We start from the raw sequence: 24358 nt of genomic DNA on the forward strand, positions 1-24358 counted from the left end.
GGTGACATCCTATAAATTTTTTTAATCAATCTTCATTTGTGACCGAATAATACTGTAATTATATGTCATCTTAAAAGAGTAATGCTAGATATAGATAATGAGTTGTGTAAGAGTTATGCACTCATTTTGAAAAAAATGAGATCTACTATTAAAAGATTACTTTTTTTTATGTGAGTCTCATATTTACTTATTTTTTTTAAAAAAAATGTGCGACTACTGCACATTTTATGACTGGAAATATTTTTATTTTTGATATATATATATATATATATATATTTGTAAAAGGGTCGAAGAAATCATCGGCAATAGAGAGAGGGCATCCACCATACCGAATCTCCTTGGGGACTACCTTGATATCATTCCCACCTTGGATTTGCCCCCTGGGGTGTTGAGTACGTAATTGCAATGTAAAAGATCCTCCATAAACATCTTGAAGAAAGAAACACAACATCTGAAAGATTAACAAAGAAATAACAAATCATAATATATAGTATTAATTGGTTTTGCAATTGCAATTCAAGTCCTTTACACATACTTTCTTTTCAAATACAAAGAAATTAGATAAATTCTTTGTAGCAAAGTCCAATAGCTTTCATATAGCTTTTTATATATATATATATGGTGTATTCAACTTGGAAGACCAGCAGCCAGTTTCGCCCTCAAATCTTTGCGCAATATTTTCCCCGACGGCGACTTTGGAATTGCATCGATGAAAAATACTCGGTTTATTCTTTTATAAAACACCACCTGAACCATCACAAATGACATGTATACAAGCTCAAGCTAAGATAGAAGCCAAAAACCCTATTTTTTCAAAACAAAACTTAATGCAGAAAAGACAGTTTTTAGCAAGATTTAAGATTAAAAGTCACCTGTTTAGACACAAACTGCTTAATCTCATCTTCTGTGATGTTAGAACCACTTGATCGCACCACAAAAGCAACAGGAACTTCTCCCGCTAGATCGTCTTTCATGCTGTATATATAAATGGCAAACATCATTCACGTGCATGGGTGCTGATTAATGTGATTAGATATGAGACATTAGATTTTTTTCAGTAAAATTTGATGCATACAACAAATTCATATCAATTTGCGAGTTTTAATATTTATGAGATTTTTTTTAAACCAAACATTTCTGACAACAAAATTAACTTACGGGACGACAGCAGCATCAGAGATGTTAGGATGGGTGAGTAGCAAGGCCTCAAGTTCGGCAGGGGCAACCTGAAACCCTTTGTATTTGATCAGTTCCTTCAACCGATCAACGATGAAGAGCTCGTCGTCGTCGTCAATGAAGCCGACATCGCCGGTATGTAACCAACCCTCTCTGTCTATGGTTCTGTCTGTGGCTTCCGGATCATTAATGTAACCTGAACATATATCAACAAGCTAGGCTAAGTAAGGTGATCTCAACATCAATCTAATCTAGATAATAATAGCAATGATAGAAATGAAAGTAATGGGTCCAGATCCTCTCAAATGGGAGAGATAGACATATTATAAGGTGGATCCTATATTAATTTATATATATATTTGTTGAATAATAAACTTAAATAAAGTTGTCTTTTAGTATATTCATGAACTAGAGTCTAGGTTCATCTTGGAAGAAGTAATTCATGTATTTGGAGATTCATGTATTTGGAGATTCATGTATTTGGGGTATTCATGTACTTGGGTATTTGTGTACTAGAGAAGTTCATGTATTAGAGTAAATGCTAGGTGAATCTACAAGCCTATAAATACCCATGTATGCATTGGCACAAAGCAAACCACTTGAGAAGTAATTCACTTAGAAAAATTTCAGAAATAGTCTCTCCTCTCTTCCCTCTAGAATAGAATATCAGTTTTTCTCTTCCAACAAACTGGTATCAGAGAAAGTCTTTTCTAGATCCTGAAGATGGCTAACTCGACGTTTCCGTTTCAATTTCCGCATTTGACAAAGGAGAATTATGAGAATTGGTGCATTCGAATGAGGGCTTTGCTTGGATCTCAAGATGCATGGGAGATCATAGAGAAAGGCTATGAGGAGCCTAGAGATGAAGCTTCGTTGAGTTCTAATCAAAAGGAGGCTTTGCAAAAGTTGCGGAAGAAGGACCAACAAGCTCTCACGCTCATCCATCAATGTTTGGATGAAGCAATGTTCGAGAAAGTGGCCAATGCCACAACTTCCAAGCATGCATGGGAGATCTTACAAAACTCCTATCAAGGAGTTGATAAAGTGAAGAAAGTGTGGCTTCAAATGCTACGAGGTGAGTTTGAAGTCCTTCGTATGCAAGAATCTGAGACGATTGCAGATTATTTTTCAAAATTGTTGGCCATTGTGAATCAAATGAGGAGATATGGAGAAAAACTAGAGGATGTCCGGGTGGTTGAGAAGATTCTTCGCTCGTTGCATTCAAAGTTCGATTATATTGTGGTGGCTATCGAAGAGTCAAAAGACTTGGAGACGATGACGGTTGATCAACTCATGGGATCTCTCCAAGCCCATGAAGAGAGACTCAAGAAAAAGAAGGAAGAACCTATTGAGCATGTTCTCGCCACAAAACTCTCTGTAAAAGAGAAGGAATGAGAGCATGATAGAAGTCAACGAGGAAGAGGACGCGGACATGGACAAGGAAGAGGAAGAAGAGGACGAGGACGAGGAAGAGGCGGACAAAGCAATCAAAACGCCAACCATGAAGAGAGAGGTCAATCCTCAAGAGGTCGTGGAAGAGGAAATTACTCAAGGCAGAATGGGAGACAATATGATAAGTCCAAAATCAAATGCTACAATTGTCAAAAGTATGGCCACTATGCTTCGGAATGTTGGAGTTCTCCTAGCAATGCTGAAGAGAAGGCGAATCACGTTGAAAATGATGAAGCGGAGCCCACTTTGCTACTAGCCTACAAAGGAGAAGAAACTAGCAAATCGAATTTGTGATATCTTGATAATGCTGCAAGCAATCATATGTGCGGAGACAAAAGCAAGTTCGTGGAGCTTGACGAATCGGTGAGCGGGAATGTCACTTTTGGAGATTTGTCAAAAGTTCCCATCAAAGGGAAATGTACGATTCTAATTCGGTTAAAAAATGAGAGTCATCAATTTATGTCAAATATTTATTATGTTCCAAGTATGAAAAGCAACATTTTGAGTTTGGGGCAACTCTTGGAAAAGGACTATGAGATTGAAATGAAAAATCGTAGTCTTTTTCTAAGAGATGACAAGAAGAATTTGATTGCTAAAGTGTCCATGACAAGCAACATGATGTTTTTGCTTGATATTCAAATTGATGTGGCTAAGTGCCTCAAAGCTTGTGTGAAAGATACGTCTTGGCTTTGGCATTTGAGGCTTGGGCATGTGAATTTTGGTGGATTGAAGTTGTTGGCTCAAAAGGAGATGGTGAAAGGCTTGCCGCCTATTGATCATTCTGATCAACTTTGCGAAGGGTGTCTTGTTGGCAAACAATTCCGGAAGAGCTTTCCAAAAGAATCATTTACAAGAGCAAGTGAGCCACTCCAACTTGTTCATACTGATGTTTGTGGACCGATCAAGCCTTCTTCATTTGGTAAAAATCGATACTTCCTCCTCTTTATTGATGACTTCAGTAGAAAAACATGGGTATATTTTTTAAAAGAAAAATCTGAAGTGTTTGGTGTTTTAAAAAAATTCAAAACACTTGTTGAGAAACAAAGTGGCTATGAGATTAAGGCTTTGAGATCAAATAGAGGGGGTGAATTTACATCTAATGAATTTAATGAGTTTTGTGAAGCACATGGGATTCGTCAGGCTTTGACGGTTCCAAGATCACCTCAACAAAATGGGGTGGTTGAAAGAAAGAACAGAACGATTCTCAATATGGCTCGAAGCATGTTGAAGACGAAAATGATGCCTAAAGAGTTTTGGGCGGAAGCGGTTGATTGTGCTGTTTACTTATCAAACCGTTGCCCTACAAGAAGTGTAGAGAACTCAACTCCCCAGGAAGCATGGAGTGGAAGGAAGCCAAGTGTTTTCCATTTGAGAGTTTTTGGAAGTATTGGCTATGTGCATGTGCCTGATCAAGAAAGATCCAAGCTTGATGATAAAAGCAAGAAGCACATCTTCATCGGCTATGATCAAAGATCCAAAGGCTACAAGCTTTATAATCCAATCACTAAGAAGATGGTCATTAGTAGAGATGTGAAATTTGACGAAGAAGGTTCGTGGGATTGGAGTGGTCAAGAAAATGAAAGATATGATTTCTTTTCCTTCCCTGAAGATGAAGATCAAGGAAATGATGTACGAGAACTTATGACACCTCCTCAATCACCAATAATTCCTAGTACTCATTCATCATCTTCTTATGAAGGAAGTTCTAGTGAAAGACAATCCCGAATGAGAAGTCTCCAAGATCTTTATGAGGTAACGGAGAATTTAAGTGATGATCTAACTCTTTTTTGTCACTTTGCCGATTGTGAACCAATAAGTTTTGAAGAAGCAGTACAAGAGAAAATGTGGATAATTGCCATGAATGAGGAAATCAAATCAATCAAAAAGAATGATACATGAGAATTGACGACTTTACCAGAGGGACAAAAGCCCATTGGTGTGAAGTGGGTTTTCAAAGTAAAGAAGAATGCAAATGGAGAAGTAGAAAGATTCAAGGCAAGATTGGTGGCCAAGGGATATAGCCAACGTCCCGATATTGATTATGGAGAAGTCTTTGCCCCCGCTGCACGATTAGAAACGATCCGGATGATTATTTCTCTTGCAACTCAAAAGAAGTGGATGATTTATCAAATGGATGTCAAATCGGCTTTCCTGAATGGAATCCTTGAGGAAGAAGTTTACATAGAGCAACCTTTGGGTTATGTGGTCAGAGGGCAAGAAGACAAAGTGTTGAAGTTAAAGAAAGCCTTGTACGGTTTAAAACAAGCGCCAAGGGCATGGAATAGTCGAATTGACAAGTATTTTCAGGGAAATGGATTCACCAAGTGCCCGCATGAATATGCACTCTATGCTAAGGTGCGTGAAAGTGGAGACATTTTGCTTGTTTGCATATATGTTGATGATTTAATTTTTACTGGAAGCAATTCAAGCATGTTTGGAGAATTTAAGAAAGCTATGATGAGAGAATTTGAAATGACCGATATTGGTCTTATGTCTTATTATCTTGGCATTGAGATCAAACAAATGGAAGATGGAATTTTTATCTCTCAAGAAGGTTTTGCAAAGGAAATTCTCAAAAGATTCAAGATGGAAGATTGTCAATCCGTGAGCACCCTAGTTGAATGTGGAGCGAAATTGTCCAAGCATAAAGATGGAGAGAAGGTAGACCCCACAACATTCAAGAGTCTTGTTGGAAGTTTGAGATACTTGACTTGCACAAGACCTGATATGCTTTATGGAGTTGGACTTGTTAGCCGATATATGGAGTCACCAAGCACAATGCATTTCAAAGCGGCTAAGAGGATTCTACGTTATCTAAAAGGTACTATTGATTACGGACTTCTTTATTCATTTTCTAATGAATTTAAGCTTGTGGGGTATAGTGATAGTGATTGGGCCGGAGACTTGGATGACCGGAAGAGCACTACCGATTTTGTGTTTTATTTGGGAAATACGGCATTTACTTGGAGTTCTAAGAAGCAACCAATTGTAACACTCTCCACATGTGAAGCTGAATATGTTGCTGCGACATCTTGTGTTTGTCATGCAATTTGGTTGAGAAAGTTATTGAAGGAACTACTCATGCCACAAGAGGAAGCCACAGAGATTTTTGTTGATAACAAGTCGGCACTTGCATTGGCGAAAAATCCAGTTTTTCATGATAGAAGCAAGCGTAGTGATACAAGATTTCATTTTCTTCGAGAATGCATTATCAAGAATGAAGTACAAGTCAAATTCGTGAAGACCCATGATCAAGTTGCAGATATTTTTATGAAGCCTCTCAAGTATGATACTTTTAACAAGTTGCGGATGTTACTTGGAGTTACCAATAATTAAGTTTAAAGGTGGGTGTTGAATAATAAACTTAAATAAAGTTGTCTTTTAGTATATTCATGAACTAGAGTCTAGGTTCATCTTGGAAGAAGTAATTCATGTATTTGGAGATTCATGTATTTGGAGATTCATGTATTTGGGGTATTCATGTACTTGGGTATTTGTGTACTAGAGAAGTTCATGTATTAGAGTAAATGCTAGGTGAATCTACAAGCCTATAAATACCCATGTATGCATTGGCACAAAGCAAGCCACTTGAGAAGTAATTCACTTAGAAAAATTTCAGAAATAGTCTCTCCTCTCTTCCCTCTAGAATAGAATATCAGTTTTTCTCTTCCAACAATATTGTAGTATCTATTTTTATGTCCATCTCTTTACCACAGAAAATCATTTTCTATAAAAGTAGTGCTAACTTATACGTACGTACCTTTCATGATCTGGTCTCCTCTAATGCAAATCTCTCCAGGTTGGTTGCGGGGCAGGGAGGAACCAGTTTCGGGGTCGATAATCTTCATTTCTGCATTCCTTACAACAGTGCCACATGCTCCTGATTTCACCTCAAATGGTTCTTTGGCAAATGCCAAACACATTGACAGTACTGGACCTGCCTCTGTCATTCCGTATCCCTGTATTTTTTTACAACCAAATATTTTGTTTAAGTTCATCCTAAACAAAATTAAGCACTTCTCCATGCACCAAGGAAATTTATGAGAAGCATTAAACAGTTCCCAAGAAGACCTACATCGGTACTAATTAATTAGAAAGAACAATTTCCAATTTGAAATTAGATGATATTTTTTAAGGCCTAATTTGGATACTGTCGAGAATACGTCATTACTATTTATTATTTTATTATTATTATTTTTTATTTACTTTTTATTACTATTCAATATTCTATCATTACTTTTTCATTACTTTTTTATACTATTAACAGAATATCTAAAAATACTTGAGAATATCTTAATACCCAAACACAAATTAAATGATCTACATGATATGAGTTTTTAGAGTTATTGGGTTTTTTTGAACCATCCTAAAATATAAGTCGTATAGACAATATAAATTATCAATGAATATTGAAAGACATATTTTAAATGTTTCTCTCGTTTTGGACCAAACTCTAAGGATATAACGCTCAATAAATGTATCTAGTTGGTAATCATGTGCTCTCAATTTTTTTTTTTTAATAAAAAAAAAAGTCTAGGTCTAGAAAACTCTTATCTTAACAGTTCTGCCTCCATTATTGACTGACTAGCTAGCTAGCTACCTCTATCTCCTCCATTATCAAAATTATTTATCATTTTGTTTTACTATCAACCAGGTTAGGTATACTCTCTTCCGAAAGTTAGGGGTAATTAAAGAGAGAAAAGAAAACTAAAACAAGGAAAGAAGAGATATATGGTTGGTGACATGATGTGTGTGGAAACACTAACCATAATATATAAATGTGGATGAGGTATAGATCATGTAGGCACATGATCTGAATTTTCTATAATTTTAACTCAACACATTCTATATATCATGTACATATAATTCAGAGATTCATAGACTAGTGGTGACGTTTGAATAATGAGTTGAGATGAAAGTTAAAATTAGGTGAATAAAATATTATTAGAATATTATTTTTTAATATTACTATTGTCTTAAAATTTAAAAAAATTGAATTATTTATTATATTTTATGTGAAAATTTAAAAAAATTGAAGGCTGAGATGAGATGAGATGACTTCTCAATCCAAACAGGGACATATGTCTATCTCTGAATTGTAGAAAACGTTTGGACAGAAATTATAGGAAATTATGCTGGCTAGCTTCTTGAACTTGGAAGCTTGACCACCCACAAATATGATTGGAGTCTCTAATTTACTAGAGTGAGGACAATGCAAGATGCATACCAAATACCAAACCATAAAAGCGATCCTCATTAATCATGAGGAAATGAAATGATGGAGGACCATAATTTTTTGGGAGGGGATCGGAGTACTTATGGAAGCTTGACCCACGAGCATGCATGATTGGAGACTATTACTTCATTGCAGTGGGTTAACTGAAGATGCAGAGCAAGTATTCCAGCAACCATAACATCAATCCTAAACAACTTCCTCATCAATATTTATTAAATGAATAATGTTAGATACAGTCATGATAAATTATGCAAGTGTCGCGTATTCATTTTGAAATAGTGTGATCTATTATTAAAAAATTAAAATTTTCATGTAGATCCTATATAATATACTCACTTTTTTCAAAAGAAATATGTGACAATTGTACATTCTATGACTGTAAATATCATTTCTCTTTATTGATATGTTATATTTACTTTATAATAAAAATAACTTTACAATCTAACGTAACATATCAAACCATATTAATTAATGAATTTATATTTTTTTGTGACTAAAATATTTATCTTAAAATAATTATCCAAAACAAATTAAGAAGTTTAGGGCCTAAAATGCTCAATAAATACCTCAGGTAATTGGTAATGTACTTGCACAAGTTGAAAGAAGAGTGGGTGACCTAAAACTCTATCTTAACTGCTCCATCATTGATGACTATCTACCTCCCCCATATTCTCATGCATATTCTTCGCATCATCTCCCTCTTTTTTTTTTTTTAATAAATTTTTGAGTTTTTAAATTGATTTTTCAAAAAACTTTTAGAGAATAATAGTGACTACAAACAAAAATACTTTATTTATCTTCTCCTAAGTTATAAATTTGTTTAAAAACAAATACTATTTTCCTAATAAATCTCCCTAAGAATTGGAATTTTCTCATTTCAAATATTATATGGAATAAAATTAAATGGAAAATAATATACCTAAAATATTAAATTTTAGTAAGAATGACAAAAAAATTTACACTTGAAATAATTTACTTTGTAGAGACCCCCCTTGCTTCGGCACTTCATATACTATATATTCTATTCTTGTTCCACTCTATTTTATTTTATTCTGATATAAAAAATAAAAAACAGTGAAAGAAAATGGATATGGTTGGTGACCTGACATGGAGGTGCCCCTTCTCCTTTTGAGGCTTGACCCATAAATATTAAATACGCTAGGCGGAGAAATTATTTATTCCAGGACCGGATCACAGAATACCGCACCATGAAAGCGATCCTGCCAGATTAATTGGATGACATGGATCTCCATCCTTTTTTGGGAGGAGTTCCTTTGAAGCTTGACCCACAACAAGCATCGGAGACATTTAGGTAGTGCAGTTTGAAGTTGATATAAAAGTTAATTAAAATATTATTATTTTAAAATTTAAAAAATTTAAATTATTTATTATATTTTATATAAAAAAAATTATAAAAATAAGATAAAATAAGATGAGATGAAATAAAATGATTTTTATATAGATCTCCTTTCAGTGAATTCAAGATATATATATATATATATATATATGATATTATCCACCAAATTTGTATTTTTCTTTTATTTTAAAGAAGAGATCATTTAATGATGAGTTTTGATCGATTGAGTGTCATGAAAATGTCATAGTATGTCCTTGGACTGGAAGAAAAATTAAAGATACGACACATATTCTTTATAACACAATATGATCATTAATAAAGGTTAAATTTTTAATATTTATTTTGAGTTTTTTATTTATTTATTTTTAAATCAGTATGTAATGTATAATATTTACATCACAAATCAAATTACGCCACGTAAATACGTTTTTAGATGTGTCAGGTCAACTTGTAAATAAGATTTGTTTTTATTATTTGAAGATGAAGAAGTATTTCAATTCGTTTAGGCTTATTAAACAAGACAAACTTGCATGTTGGAAACGACCAATAAAACCAAAGGATTATTAATTAAGAAAAGATGGAAAAGAATCCATACCTGACCAAATTTAGCATTGGGAAACTTTGCCTTCACAGTTTCTTCAATTTCCTTTCCCAGCGGCGCCCCTCCAGATTTGAGCATTTTTATCGACGAAAGATCATACTTATCGAGATCTGGGGACTTAGATATGGCCAACACAATCGGCGGGACAATGGGCATGATGCTCACCTTGTACTTCTGTATCAACTGCAGCAGGGAAACAATCTCGAACTTCTGCATGAGCAAAATGGCTGCTCCAGCTCGTAATCCGCAAAGAAAGACGGAGTTGAGGGAGTAAATGTGAAACAGAGGCAGCACGCACAGAATCACGTCCTCGCTGCGGAAGTAGAGGTTTGGATTCTCTCCGTCCACCTGCTGAGCCACGCTCGTCACCAACCCTTTGTGCGTTAACATCACGCCTTTGGGTAGCCCCGTAGTCCCCGAAGAGTAAGGCAGTGCCACCACGTCGTCGGGGCTGATGTCAACCGTCGGGATGTTGTTCTCGTCGGACTGTGTTAGCTCCGAGAAATGCAAGCAGTCTTGCGGGGGTGAGTCGTCGATGCACATGATCTTAATACCATTTTCGTGTCCGAAATCCTTGACCTTGTCGTAGTAACATGCCTGAGTGATGATGAGCTTTGCTTTGGAGGATTTCGCTTGTTTTGATATCTCTGCAGCTCTAAAGAAAGGGTTGGCAGCCGTGGTCATGGCACCTAAATGCGACGCACCGAGGAAAACGAAAGCGAATTCCGGCGAGTTGGGTAGCAAAAGCATGACAACGTCTCCCTTCCCAACACCGAGCTTGTTGAGGCCGGAAGCGACCTTGCGCGCGGTGAGCTCGACATCATAGTACGTGTACACCTTGCCGGTCGAACCATTTATCAAACAAGGGCGCGAGCCGACCTTCGATATATTCTCAAAGCAATATGAGTGCAGAGGGAGATGTTTGGGAATGTAAATGTCAGGGAGTTTCGACCGGAAAACCAGCTCCCCTGGCTGCTCTGTCTGGATAGACATAAGGACTGCCAGGAAAAGAGACAAGAAAACCAGCGAAATGTTGGGTCTTGTTGCTGGTGAGAGCGGAGGCTAGCTTAAGCTAGGGGTCGAAAACATCGATCGTATAAAGGTGATAAAAAGGAGAGGATCAAGATGGAAGGGGGTTGGTGAAGGGGTGTAATGGGGATTGTGGAGTTTCGTCGAGGTTGAGAAGGGGAAAATGAAGCAATCTGCAATGGGGGGGAAAAAAACACTTGGTTGGTGAAGAAGGAGATTGAATATTGTTGTTGGGTTGGTGAAATTGGTACTGGGTGGTGGAGGTGGTGGGGTCTGAATTATGGCAATGGGTGGTGCTGCTTTCTAGTGTCTCCCAATAAGCAGGCTTCTTACCTACCTTGACGTGACGGAGAGAACGTCTTTGATGGCTGCAGAACCGAGCGTCTAGCTTCAGCCTTCACCTACCTTCGGAGTTAGGAGTGTCTGAAGCCCAATAACGCAGGCTTGCAGCAAAATGGTCGTCCTTTTTTGGGCTAAAAGCAAGATTTTTGGACTCTAGGCTGTCTAGTTTGGGGCTTTAGAGTGTTTTGGTCAGTTTGTTTAAGCCCGTGAACATTCCATTCCAAGTTCCAAGCGATTAATTAGATTAGCCCAACACTAACCACTATTGGCCGGTTTGAATGGAGAAACTATTTTATTTCAAATCAATTCATTCTATTTTATCTTTTTATTATAATTTTTTAAAAATTTTTATTTAAAATATAATAAATAATTTAATTTTTTTAAATTTTAAAATAATAATAATATTAAAAAATTATATTCTAATAATATTTTATTTAATTTATATAAAATTATTTAATCTCATCTTATCTCTTCTTATTATCTAAACGAATCAAAACTCATTCATATTGACTGAACGGGTGGATTTTTTAAAGAGAAATTATATTTGTAATGACCTGTATTTCTAAAAAAAATAAATATAAATAAATGATTTATATAAAAAAATTAATTTTTTAATAATAAAATACGAAACTTACACAATATACGACTTTATCTTGCATTATATTTTTAAAAAAAATCTAAAGCAGGCCGCGGCCTCGTGAGCAGGTTCCTGCGGACTACTTCCTACGTGGACTCAAAGCACACCGTTTGGACTGCTTTCGGTTTCCCTTCTCCCCTTCTTCTTCTCTTTCTCCTTCCCATTGCAATACGAAATGCGAAACTGTGTGAGGATTTCTGCAAGAGGACGTGCATTTCTAGCACCAGGATCTTCTGCAAGGGGACGTGCATTTCTGTCGGTTTGATTTTCTGCAAGAAGACGTGCATTTCTGTCAGTTTGATTTCATCCTAGGTAACTCACTACTCCATCTCAGTCCATTTCTGCAAGGGGTTTCTGGGTTTGAGGATTTTTCTATGGCTTTCCTTCTATCTTTTTCATTTTCCTTCCCTGTTTATTTCATGGGTTTTTTTATCTCACTCAATTTCTACAAAATCTGAAACTCAAAAAATACAACCCATAGATTTTTTTCATGGGTTTCTTTCTTCTATCTTTTTCACCGAAAAAGAAACCAGCTTTTATATGTTTTAAGAATCTTCTATCTTTTTTCTTTTTTCATTTCCTTGAGGAAATCTATTGGAAACTGGTGAAGATGATAACCTGCAGGATGCAAAGACAAGGTTGAAGCAGTGGGCTCAGGTGATAATGCGTGGGTCTTCTTCCTCATTTCTTCGTCCGTTGGTTTATTTTTTAAAAAGTGCCACGTCAGTGCAGTGCACAGGGCCTCCGCATTTCTACGCCTGTACGCAGTAGAATTGGGATTTTTAATTGAGTAATGTAATAAAAAAAAAGTAAGATATTATTAAAAAATTAATTTTTTATTATATAAATTTCGTATTTATTTTTTTTTTTAAAAAGATTGTGCGATATTTGTATATTCCACAATCGTAAACATCATTTCTTTTTTTTATCATTCTGTCCAACATTTAGATTGCGTTTAGATGTTAAGTTGAACTGAGTTGAGTTAAATTTTTTATGAATAGTAATGAACTAAGTAGTAGAGAGAATTATGTAGGGCCATCTAAATTAAGTTTAAAGTGTGTTTTGATGTTAAGATGAATTTAATACTTTTTGTGAGAAATTGAAAAAGATTGTGGGTCTCACATATAAAGATGTTTTGAGTTGAAAAATATTGTGAGTCTCACGTGTAAGAAAGTTTTGATTTGAGATAAAATTAGTAATTTGAGAGTTGGGTATTTAGATGTTAGATTAAATTTAAAATTAGACTGAATTCATCTGAATTTGAAAACCAAATGCAGCCTTAAAGATCAAACACAATATAACATTAATCAAACAATAAACACATTTTGGGTCTCTAGATCAGAAGACCCATGCCCATGCATAATTCTATTAGGCTCCATGTTTCATATTGCTTATCTTAGAAACTTGGTCATGCTATTTTATATATAGGAGAGAAACTGATGATGTTGCAAATAAAACAACATTAAGCATATATAAACCTTAAGCTTACTTCAAAATTAAAAGTTAATTTATTTAATTTGATTCTCTCGTTCGTTTTCCTGATTATTTAGCAACTACATGAACTTTTCTTCTATACATAATCAAATGGCATCTCTCTCTCTTTTTTTTTTTTCAAAAGAGAGTTAATTGCATGGGTTGTAGCTTTCATTTCTTTCTTTATTTTTGCCTTTTTTCTACCTTTCGGTTAGCTAGAAAAATGAACATAAAGCAAATGACTCGGATCATTGATTGGGATCATGGTATGAACACGATGAAAATTAAAGATCTTCTTAATTTCTTATTTGAACTTGAGAGTCTCAAATGGGAGAGAGACAAATGAAAGTGTCTACAACATTAATGTGTCTATCTCGCTCGCAGCTTACATTTGAGGCCTTTAAATTCGAATTTGAGTAATAACTTGAGATCAGGATATATCTTGATCTTAATTAACACAGTACAAAGGCAAACTTACAAAAATAACCCTACGATCTCTTGGGGTGATGTTAGGGATCAGTAGTACTTGTTCAGACTACTGTATTTGACATGAATTTCATCAACAAAAACCTCATTTTCATAAAATTTGTAAAATTCTTTTGAATGAAAATGAATTTTTAATTAGAATAGCCTCAAGAAATTTTGAAAAAAGAAAAAAAAAAAAAAAAAAGAGTTTTATTGATGCATGCATGGGTAATTGTCAAATGATGATTTTCCTTCTTCATAAATGTCTAATATTCAAATCTGTCAAAAAAATATATTTTACGGACGTTGTTTTTTACATCAATATGTATATATCTCTCGGTCTATCTATATATAACATGCATGCTTTCGGTCAGTTCTGGACATATCAAGATATATAAGATCAGTACTAAAAATCTTAATATATATAATTCAACCATCATATCTAAACTTGTCTTGTTGTTAATTAATAAAAATGATGATTGGTCCACTTTTAGTACAACTATATTCTTATCACTCACCTTATAACCTGATTATCCCATCACAAACTCATCATATACTTATATCCTTACATATATATATACATATATACATATTTATATATATACATATATATATATATATATCGAAATAAGAGTTGTACAGATCATCTCAATATAAGAACTCTCATCTCCGCAGGAGGGAAAAACAATGATAACAAAGCCATACTTTACACCCCATAAACCTAAATTGATTTTTTTTTAAATGATCACATTATTTATCTATCTTAGTACATGGCCCTACATTCATTGAGTGTGTGTGAAAGCCTCACACACAGTCAAGTTCTTTTTCTTAGTTTTCTCCTTTTTCTGTACGTCAAGATCAAGAAGAAGATTACAAAGCTTTAAACCCCTAGCCGAAGTTTCAAATTGCTTTTTTTTTTTTTTTTAAAAAAAAAAAAAGGAGTCGTCCCAAATCTTCCAATCAGAGACGACATCTTCTCAGCTAAGGTTTAATTTCTTTCTAATTTATTTTCTTTTTCTGTGCATCTTCTAAGCTAAGACTGTGTATAGTGTTGATGCCACTAATTCCATTATATTACATGAAACATAGGCATTCTGCTTTGCCGAGTGTGTGATCAGAGGCTGATTGTTCAAACAGAAATTACCTTCAAATATGGCAAAAGAATTAGCCTCTGACCTTGTGTATGTAGATGATGTTTACTTCGTTCTAGTCTCTGATGGTGAACAAAAAAATGATGATGTGATTTTCACAGTTTCGGATGAACAGTATGCAGAAGAATTGCAGTTTCAAGAGGTTCTAATGGGCTCCCTGATCACTTCCCAAATGGCAAACAAGGAGGCCTCGTCCTCTTCATCCTCACCAGAAATCCAAGCAACTCCTCTAACCCCAAATGCAGAGCCAGTGGAGGGAACGGAAGAAGCAGGAGAATCATCTCAATATTGCATCTGCGAGATTTGTGATGAAAGGAGACGCATTGACGAGATGTTCAGAAATGAGAGCTGCGTTCACTCATTTTGTTCAGAGTGCATTGGGAAACATGTTGCCACGAAGATCCAAGAGGGCATAACCGTTGTTTATTGCCCCGGATTGGACTGCAAGGCTGTGCTGGAACTCGATGCTTGCAGGCCATTGCTTCCCAAAGACGTGCTGGAAAGGTGGGAAGTAGCGCAATGCGAAGCGCTGATTCCTGCATCCCAGAAGTTTTACTGTCCGTTTTGTTCAGCCATGTTGGTGAATGATGGCGAGGAAGGAGAAGTCATTAGGCAGTCAGAGTGTCCATTCTGCCATAGATTGTTTTGTGCACACTGTAATGTTCCCTGGCACCCAGGGGTAGACTGCGAAGAGTTTCAGAGACTGGATGAGAACGAAAGAGGAAGGAACGATCTCTTGGTGAGGGAGCTTGCAAGGGATAGGAAATGGATGAAGTGTCCCAATTGCAATTACATTGTGGAAAGGACTGAGGGTTGTTTACACATTACTTGCAGGTCAGTTCGTTTTCATATTATTATAAACTGATTGGAACTGAGGTAACTAATGTGATTCGTTAGAATGTGCATAAACATGAAGTTATTGTTTTTGGTTGCAGGTGTACGTTCCAGTTTTGCTATGGTTGTGGAATACAATGGGCTGACGACCATGGTGGTTGCCGGAGAGATTAAAATCCAACTCTTTCGTGGAGTTGTTGATAGAAAGAGTTCGTATTTAGGGATGGAATGCGTGAAACAGCTTTTGTTTTTGTATTTTTGGTTGGAGTACTGTTTATGTATTTTAAGTGTCGAATTGCAACAGTAGTAATACCCATTCCACTGTGCACGTACAAAAATGCAGGACCAGCATTAATCTGGGAAAGTATTATCAGATTCGTGCCAATAAGGAAACTTGAAATATTGTCATGATCTCCAGCCACTGTTTGATTTTAAGCTTGTGCATGTTGATGATCTAAAATATATTTGCTTATTATGTTTATCGTTTAAATCTTGTGTTTAGATCTTTTAAATTGATAAAAATCGTTTCATACTATTAAATCGCTTGTTGCTAGCAATTATATTTCTCAAGAGATTATTTAGATTGATTTTTTTTTTTTTTTTAAATTCTGAAATCTTGATCGGAAGATCAAAGAAACTCTAGAGATAGAATTTTTTTGGGATTTTTTAAAGCTAAAAGTGCTGGATCTCGTAGAAAATACTTTTGATAATTTATTTTTTCAAATTATGAAAACTGATGTAATGATTATATGAAAATTGCTTTGAGACATGAAGAATTACAGGTACAAGGTGTTGCACACACTACAACATAATTTACTCACTGGAATGCATACAAGCACATTCAGAAAGAAATACTACTTCTCATTACCACACCATACAGTAACATATAATTTATCATTTTTATCATTTTATTTACATATATGATATCAATATGTGTATTTTTAAATAAAATAATAAAAATGACAAATTATATATTAGTGTGTGGGGTAGGAAATGATAATTAGAATTTTTCTATTCAAAACACACATACATTCGGCTGGGCTAATGGAAGGGCAATTGTGGTGAGTGGGATGGATGTCCTTCCAATTAATTATTAATGTGCTGGACCTCTAGTATTTTCTTTTGGTTTTTTTTAAAGGAAAATGTTAAACTGTATTTAGGAAAAATTTATAAAAAATTTACTTCTCCACATATCAATTATTAGAATAAATATATATAGAAGTCACTATTGAGAGCATCCATTTTGTATACATGATGTGGCATCATTTAGACCACATATCTCTCCAAGTGAGTCTTGAGAATAATCAACTAGAAGTAGCCACGCAGTAAGTGCAAAGTATGCACTGTTATAGTGACTCCTCTCTAGCATTACTCCAATTATTAATATGTTGAAAAACATAAAATTTAAAATTTAAAATTTGAATTTTAAAAAAAAAAAGAACTAACAAAATGAGACTTATAAATAAAAATGTAAGTAAAACTATAAGTAGATGTAGCATTACTGTTTTCCCAAATGTTGTTTTGTGAGGTAACATTAATGCAGCAATTAATATCCATTATTAATTTAGGACGGAATAGAGAGGAAACTTCATTGGAGGAGCCATATTTAAAGCTTCTAATTTCTCTGTGGACTGCACTTTGGGTTGTGTATTGATAGAAGCATAAAACCTTCATTTTTAGATTTTGCTACACATGCAAAGGGATGAAGCGACTGTGGATCATTTTTTTTTTTTTCTAATTAAGCATATTTTATAGATGAAATATAATGAAGATTACAAATATTAAGGAGGGTCTTTGCCACTATCTATATATAAAATACAAGCAGGAATAACAAGCAGGAATACTGAAAGGGGTATACGACCAAAGACTAAATTAGTCGCTATCTATTGCGCTACTAAGTGCGCACATTAATTTTGATAACGATGGATTTTGATTACTCTCCAATCTTGGCTCGGGTGAAGATTTTGATGGATATTTTCGATGATTGGAGTTAGTTCCATTTGAGAAGCTAGGAGAGCTACTGATACCTTTGCTATAACAAGATTAGTTGTTGGGATTTTTGAGGTCCAAATTTCCATACATTTACCTTCTGAATCTTGGCAAACAGCTGAAGAGGTGGAAAATGAGTCTCTTATAGCAGCATCAGGGGAGAAGCTCCATTGGTTTGGCGGTGGAGGTAATAGGTATCCATCTAACTGATTTTTGGGTTTAGATTTCATTTCCCATGCTAGTTTGTAGACTTGATAAATTTTTCTCAGCTGAATAGTTGCCTCTCTGATTGAAATTACAATGTGGTTATGAACCACTTCATTTCGTTTCCTCCATATAAAATCAATCACTATTACCGCAAAAAGCTGGAAAGGATGTTTCTCCGATGCATTTAATCCCAGTGCCTCCGGGTTGATTATAACCTGGATCCATTCTGATATTGAATTTAACTGCACACAATCTAGGTTCAAAGGCCAGCAGCTTTGTTGCCATAGTATTCGAGCAAAGGGACATTCAATAAAAAAAATGAAATTGTGTTTCTTCCTCTTCTTTGCACAGGGGGCAAATTTCAAGTTGAAGATTTGGAATAACCATTTGCAGCCACTTCCATGTTGGTAGCATGTTCCAGATTATTTTCCAGAGTTGCAGCTTGTGGCAGTCGTGAATTCGTAAGCTCCTGATCATGTTTTTGAACTTGGCAGCTGGGAGTCCAGATTATTGAGTCTTATCTTTGGCTATGGAAAGGAAGCAGTATTTTTTGAATTTCTGTAATGCTTTTTGGCATGAAAAGAGTTCTCAACTTCTCCATATTCCAATGACGATACTTATAATCGATGATATCTGAGCCTTTCAGATGAGGCTGGAACTCATTCATCTGGCTGCTTGGTTTTGGTTTGAAATTTTCCGATGTGGGTATCCAAGGTTCTGACCAAACATTAACTAATAACCCATTGAAAATTTGATAGCACCTTCCTTTCGAAATTAATTCCCTAGAAAAAAAAAAAACCTAATCTTTAGGAGTCCCTTCCATATCCACGAGTCTGGCACTTTAACTTTAACTTTAAAAAAATCTTCGGATCGGAGATATTTTTTGGAGAGAATCCTGTGCCATAATCCCATGTTTGCTTTGCTCATTTCCTATCTTGATTTTTCTAAGAGCAATAAATTCATATCTTCCATTAACCTTAGTCCTAGGCCTCCCGCATTTTTTAGTTGGTAAATGGATTTCCATGACTTCAGAGTGAGATTGTGAGTCTAATTGTTGGAAAAATCCCACAATAAATTTTTGAAGCTTTTATTCAGAGACTTGCAGATTGACGGGATTGTGCTGGCCACTGGTCTGATTAGCATTGTTCTGCCTGCTTGTGAGAGGGGTTTTCGTGGATCACTTACTTATACATTGTCTGTGTTGTTAGTCTTCGAAGTCTCTTCGATTAAGCCCAATATAAGGTAGGAAATGTGAAGGTGGGAGGGGTTTTCGTTGTTTGAAAATATAGCAGTCCCTTCTTGCTTGGCGTGGGATGTTTGGTTTGAAAGAAAATGGTCCTTTGGGGGCATGGAGAAGTGTCCATGCATGGAAGACAGAGATGAGAATTTTTTTTGGTTTTAGTTTCTCAAGTTTAGCTGCATACCTCTCTAGCTAGCTGCTTGGTTCTTTATATAATATTTTTGTTATGCTTTAAGCATTAGAATTCGACTATATTTTCCATTTCTTTGTCTTTTCGTTTAGTTTTTTTATTTTTATTTTTTTTACTTGAAGTCGGTCCATATTTTAAGGCTTGAAATACAAATTCTCCAAACATTTTTCAACTCCTTTTTATAATTAACTTGGGGACAAACTTCTCAAACGTAAATTCTGTTTTCCAAAAAAACTGACCAAGATTAAAAAGATAGAGCATGAATAGCACACAGCCCTATAAAGTTCAGCCCAACTATCATTACCAGCTACAATCACTTGTACAAGAGTAAGCCCATACCGACTAAACACACCAACTCAAGAGTTTTTGGGCTAGGTGCTTGGGGTTTTGCCCATTGTTATGGCCAGGCAACAAATATCATTGCTGAATGTAGTGCTTTTGTAGATGGCCTTCATCTTTGTCAACAGTTGGGACTTAGAGATGTGTTGGTCAGACTTTAATGTTGTGGTGGGTTGGCTTATAACAAGAACGTGTAAATATTGGTATATGTGAGATTTTTTTGGATGAAGCACAATCTATTATTTATTCTCTAAATGTATATTTTAAACATGTGTTTAGAGAAGGTAATATGGTAGCTGATTTTTTATCAAAACATGGGACGAGTGGTGTTACTTGGGATTTTTTTGGAGAGGAGTTTGGTCAGGGGAGACTTAAGGGTGTTATACGTACGGATAGAATGTGTTTATCTTATGTTAGACGTTAGGAGACTTGGGATGATTGTTGGGAATTTTTTGGGTGATTTTTATTGATGTAATTATGGCGATTATTTTGCCTGACTGAGAGTTTTTTTAATAATATGTGGAGGTTCCGTCCTCCTTTAAAAAGAAAAAACAAAGAGTTTCTTGAGAACATCAACCAAGATCCTATTGAGATTGAACAATTGCAAATGTATTATATGTAGATTATATACCATGAAAATGATCCTTTTGCTGATTGCTTAATTTGGAGTCCAAAAGTTTATACCCCAAGGAAGAACCAATGCCTAGCAACAGATTTGGTGAATTTGTATATCATTTAAAAAAAAAAAATTAATGCTTATATAAATAATTTTAATTATATATGATAAAATGAAAGTATTATACTAATTTCAATATTTACCTGAATTGCAGTGGTTTGAGCAAATTGCAATGGCTTGTTAAAAATCCATAATGAGGTCTAAAGCCTGTAATTATGATGCTCTTGTTGACTATGCAATGAGGAGGATCTCACTGGAACTATTAATTAAGTGTAATTTATAATGGCAACAAGTCATGGTTATTGCGTGCTGCCATTGTTGTCCATCCAGTCATCATTCTCATTTTTTCCCCCTCCACCCACTTGATTTTATTGCCTTCTAGAAGAGACATAAAACCAGTAAAATAAATAAAAGTGGGTGAATGAAGAGGACAGGTGAAAGATTGCATTCTTTCCCACAAACAACAATTGGAAGACAAAGTGTGGATTTAGGGTGATAGATACCTCAACCCTAGCTAGACGTTCTTCCTAGCTACCTCTCAATATTTAGATCAATTTGAAGGCAAAAACAAGTGCTTCCATTTTCTAAGGTTGACTAATTACACTCCCAAAAATGGACAAAGATTCTCATAGAATGGAATTGGACAATTTTTTTTTTTTTTTTTTTTTATTTCCAGGAAAATATCCACCACCCACCATTTTCTAAGGTTGATATCCAAAATATCTAATGTTTATTTTGTATTTTATAGATCTATTTATGCTGAAACAAATAGAATGATATTGAATTATAATATTTATGTACATGAAGACTTTATTCTGACTAGAAAATTCCTCACAAAGCATATTTTTGTTTATAATGATGGATCTTGAAAAGTTCTATCCACATTTTGGGAATCCAATGCTTAAACCTTTTGTATTTTGAAAAGAAAAACATGGGATTGTTTCCTATCTTCACTAGCTATTAATCCAAAACCATAGCCATCTAAATCAGTCATTTCTATCTTTCAAAAGCTCTAGAAAAAGTCACTTTATTATTTTTTTTTATTTATTTATGGGAGGTTAAGTGCAGTGGATTGGAATATGAACACTAGTTCAAGTTGATTGCAAATGCAAAAAAATAAAGGACAAAGCACTAAATATATTTGATCTTTTGTTTTTATTGGGTTTGAACAAAAGCATGGATATATCATGTTTGATAAAGAAAGATGGATGCTGATCATTATTTCTAAAAGGGAAATTATATATATATATATATATATTAATATTATCATGTTAATTATATTCAAATTAATATGATTGGTTGGGGGGATGATTTTATTCCTTCTTCATTCATGATCAGCATACACTCATGTCTTTAATGTTAACTCAAATATTTTTGACTAAAGTAGATGATGATGCTCCCATTGTAACCGGCCAGGATGAGGCTTCTGTTCAGACACTCTCTTTGTTGTTGACATTATGCAATCTGAGAATAATCCCAATAGGAAAAAGTTAAATTATTTCATGAGGAAATTGATCAGCAACCAACGTCCCTTCATTTCAACTTTCTATAAAGTTTAGAGGCAATAATAATAATACTCGTGGCATCCAGTCAACTAATTTTTATTCTCAATGTTGAAACCCCCCTGGCCTTCTAAGTACTCTTGTGGTTCATGTTTTTTCCTTTTTTTTTTGAAAAATAAATGTTTATAATTTAGTCATCGTTCATTCTGCATTTATCATCATCTCATTATCCTATAGTGTGATATTAAATGTTTCAGAAACTTTTTGTTATGTTTCAGTTGTTAATCAATCATCTAATACCATATCATGATAAGCGTGCGGATAGGATGATAAATAATATTTTTTTAAAAATATTAGTTATGATTAGAAAAAGGTAAAATGAAAACGAATCCTCTATGTGATATATAAATTGGACCCAAATCTTACAGTTTTTTTTTTTTGGGTAACCAAACTTTAATTTACTCTGAAAGCTTATGAACAAAAAAACCACATTATTCTATCCTCTTATCTTTGTGAAATGGATAACATGGAATCTGACCAGAAATATTTTGTCTTATAGGGTTAATTAATGTTATAAGATCCTCATATTTGATGACATGTTCCTACTTCCTAATCCAAACAAATCATAGTCCTTAATTAAACTATAAAAATCTCTTAACAATGTCTTGAAATTTCTTACCATATGCTGATTGGACATGAAACAGATCAATGAACTGATCATTGTTCTGTTTCCTAATATCTTTAATCATTAAAATGTGTAACTTATTTATTTATAATATTGTCCTTTGATAAGAAAACTTAATGATTACAATTGTTATTACTATATATTGATATTATTATTATATGATCATATTATAACAAAAATAAAAAATAGATTCAATAAATACTATACATTATCCTTTTAATATCGAATAATTAAAGAGATTATTATTCCCTATTTCCAACCCAAAGAAGAGAGAGAGAGAGAGGGTTTAGATATATTTAATGATGTTATGATTAGATTATCCACTATTACATATAATTGACCAATTGAAAAAAATCAAATCCATAAAGATCAATTAAGATTATGGATATAATATTTATGGTGGATGGACCACGTAGGACCAACATTTAATTAAGAAAATTAGAAAAAAGAAGAACCCTACGTACAATGATCATGCTTTGTTTGGATTAATTTATTAGGTGAGAGAAGGTTTTGATCGAAAGTCCAAAATAACTTTAATACCAAAACCTTCTCATGTTTAGTTTGAAGTTGACGATACGACCCGCACGAGACACGTACACTTGATTACATAGGCCAATTTATTATGAACAAAGAAGAAGTGTCACGTCTATAAATATATTTATTATAAAATTAAGTTTATAAGTTAATGTCTTTATTAATGTGATACTGTCTATTTATTCTATAATTTTTTTTATAATATTTTAACATATCATATCAAGTCTTTGTAAACTTTATTTTAAAATTATATATTACAATCCAAACATTTCTCGTTACCAGAAATATATATATATATATATATATAATTTAAGATCTTCTTGACATTATGCAATTTGGAATCTGAAACCCAAATTATCTGTTATAAAGTTTCGTGTTCTTTCTGTTAAAGAAATTATAAAAAAAAAAAAAAAAATCTTGAGATTCAGAAAACCCTATACATCATTAATTCATGTCCAAAGCATATTCATATATAAAAAGTGTTTATGAAGTGTGTGTATATATATATATAGTGAATAAATAAAATATATAACTGCAACATTCTTTTATTAAAAAAAAAAAACCCAGCAATATATACTCAAATACAATCTCTCATAGACGAAATTCCTACAAAGTTCAAACATGAGCATGATTGTTAGAAAGGCCCCATTAATTAAATGCTTTTGCAAATAAATTATGTAACGTCAGAACTAAGGCCGAAAATATATATGAGCTAAAGCTAGCTTGAGGGCGGTAAAAGTTTAAAATACGACGTCTTTTAATTGAGAGTACTTTACGAGTAAAGAGATTTTTATAAAATTATTTTTTATGTAAAATAGATTTGATATGCATCTCAATCTGTGAATTTATTTTTGTTAAAGTTTCAAGAACTTTTTAGAACTTTCTTTGGATTAAATAGGTATAAATATATAATCAAAATTAAGTTTCCTTTTGTGTCCTTCAATAAGTTCTATAACCCCATGTCAATATGTCATTATTTACAAAATTATTTTTATTTATTAATGTGCATTTATTTTTAAGGGCCTAGATATTCACCTAAATTACTTGGGTATTGAGCTGGCTTGAGGTAGGTGCATAGGTCTAATTCCTATGAACGCAACGTCCCTATCTTCCATCATATGGATCAAGATATTTTATAATATTCTAATTCAAATATTTTTTCAGGATTCCAAGAAATATAAATACAAATATAGATTCATTTTATTAATATTATGTCTATATCTATATTATCCAAAGAGTAAAT

The 24358-nt window shown here is 34.0% G+C and overlaps 2 protein-coding genes across 2 annotated transcripts; one reads left to right on the top strand and one right to left on the bottom strand.

Moving 5' to 3' along the window:
• Positions 1 to 471: 471 nt before the first annotated feature.
• On the bottom strand, positions 472 to 11041 carry LOC108986343 (4-coumarate--CoA ligase 1-like). The gene is made up of 5 exons (XM_018958965.2): positions 9817 to 11041; positions 6389 to 6587; positions 1159 to 1372; positions 873 to 975; positions 472 to 747 (listed from the first exon to the last, which is right to left on the bottom strand). The coding sequence occupies exons 1-5, from the start codon at positions 10813 to 10815 to the stop codon at positions 628 to 630; spliced, it is 1635 nt and encodes a 544-aa protein (XP_018814510.2). The 5' UTR covers positions 10816 to 11041; the 3' UTR covers positions 472 to 627.
• Positions 11042 to 14803: 3762 nt separating this feature from the next.
• Positions 14804 to 16243, top strand: LOC108985430 (probable E3 ubiquitin-protein ligase RNF217). Its single transcript, XM_018957757.2, has 2 exons — positions 14804 to 15753; positions 15855 to 16243. Exons 1-2 carry the CDS (start codon positions 14921 to 14923, stop codon positions 15925 to 15927), a joined length of 906 nt encoding a protein of 301 aa, XP_018813302.2. The 5' UTR covers positions 14804 to 14920; the 3' UTR covers positions 15928 to 16243.
• The last annotated feature ends 8115 nt before the right edge of the window (positions 16244 to 24358 follow it).

Source organism: Juglans regia, chromosome 7, assembly GCF_001411555.2.
Source record: "Juglans regia cultivar Chandler chromosome 7, Walnut 2.0, whole genome shotgun sequence".
NCBI lineage: Eukaryota > Viridiplantae > Streptophyta > Magnoliopsida > Fagales > Juglandaceae > Juglans > Juglans regia.

Bases quoted from the DNA above. Each gene is read 5' to 3' on its own strand.
- LOC108986343 (XM_018958965.2), bottom strand. From the start codon at position 10,815: ATGTCTATCCAGACAGAGCAGCCAGGGGAGCTGGTTTTCCGGTCGAAA. The intron at 6,588-9,816 runs GTATGGATTCTT...AAAAAAATACAG, and splicing joins CCAATGCTAAATTTGGTCAG to GGATACGGAATGACAGAGGC. The intron at 976-1,158 runs GTAAGTTAATTT...TTATATATACAG, and splicing joins TCTGATGCTGCTGTCGTCCC to CATGAAAGACGATCTAGCGG.
- LOC108985430 (XM_018957757.2), top strand. From the start codon at position 14,921: ATGGCAAAAGAATTAGCCTCTGACCTTGTGTATGTAGATGATGTTTAC. The intron at 15,754-15,854 runs GTCAGTTCGTTT...TTTTGGTTGCAG, and splicing joins TGTTTACACATTACTTGCAG to GTGTACGTTCCAGTTTTGCT.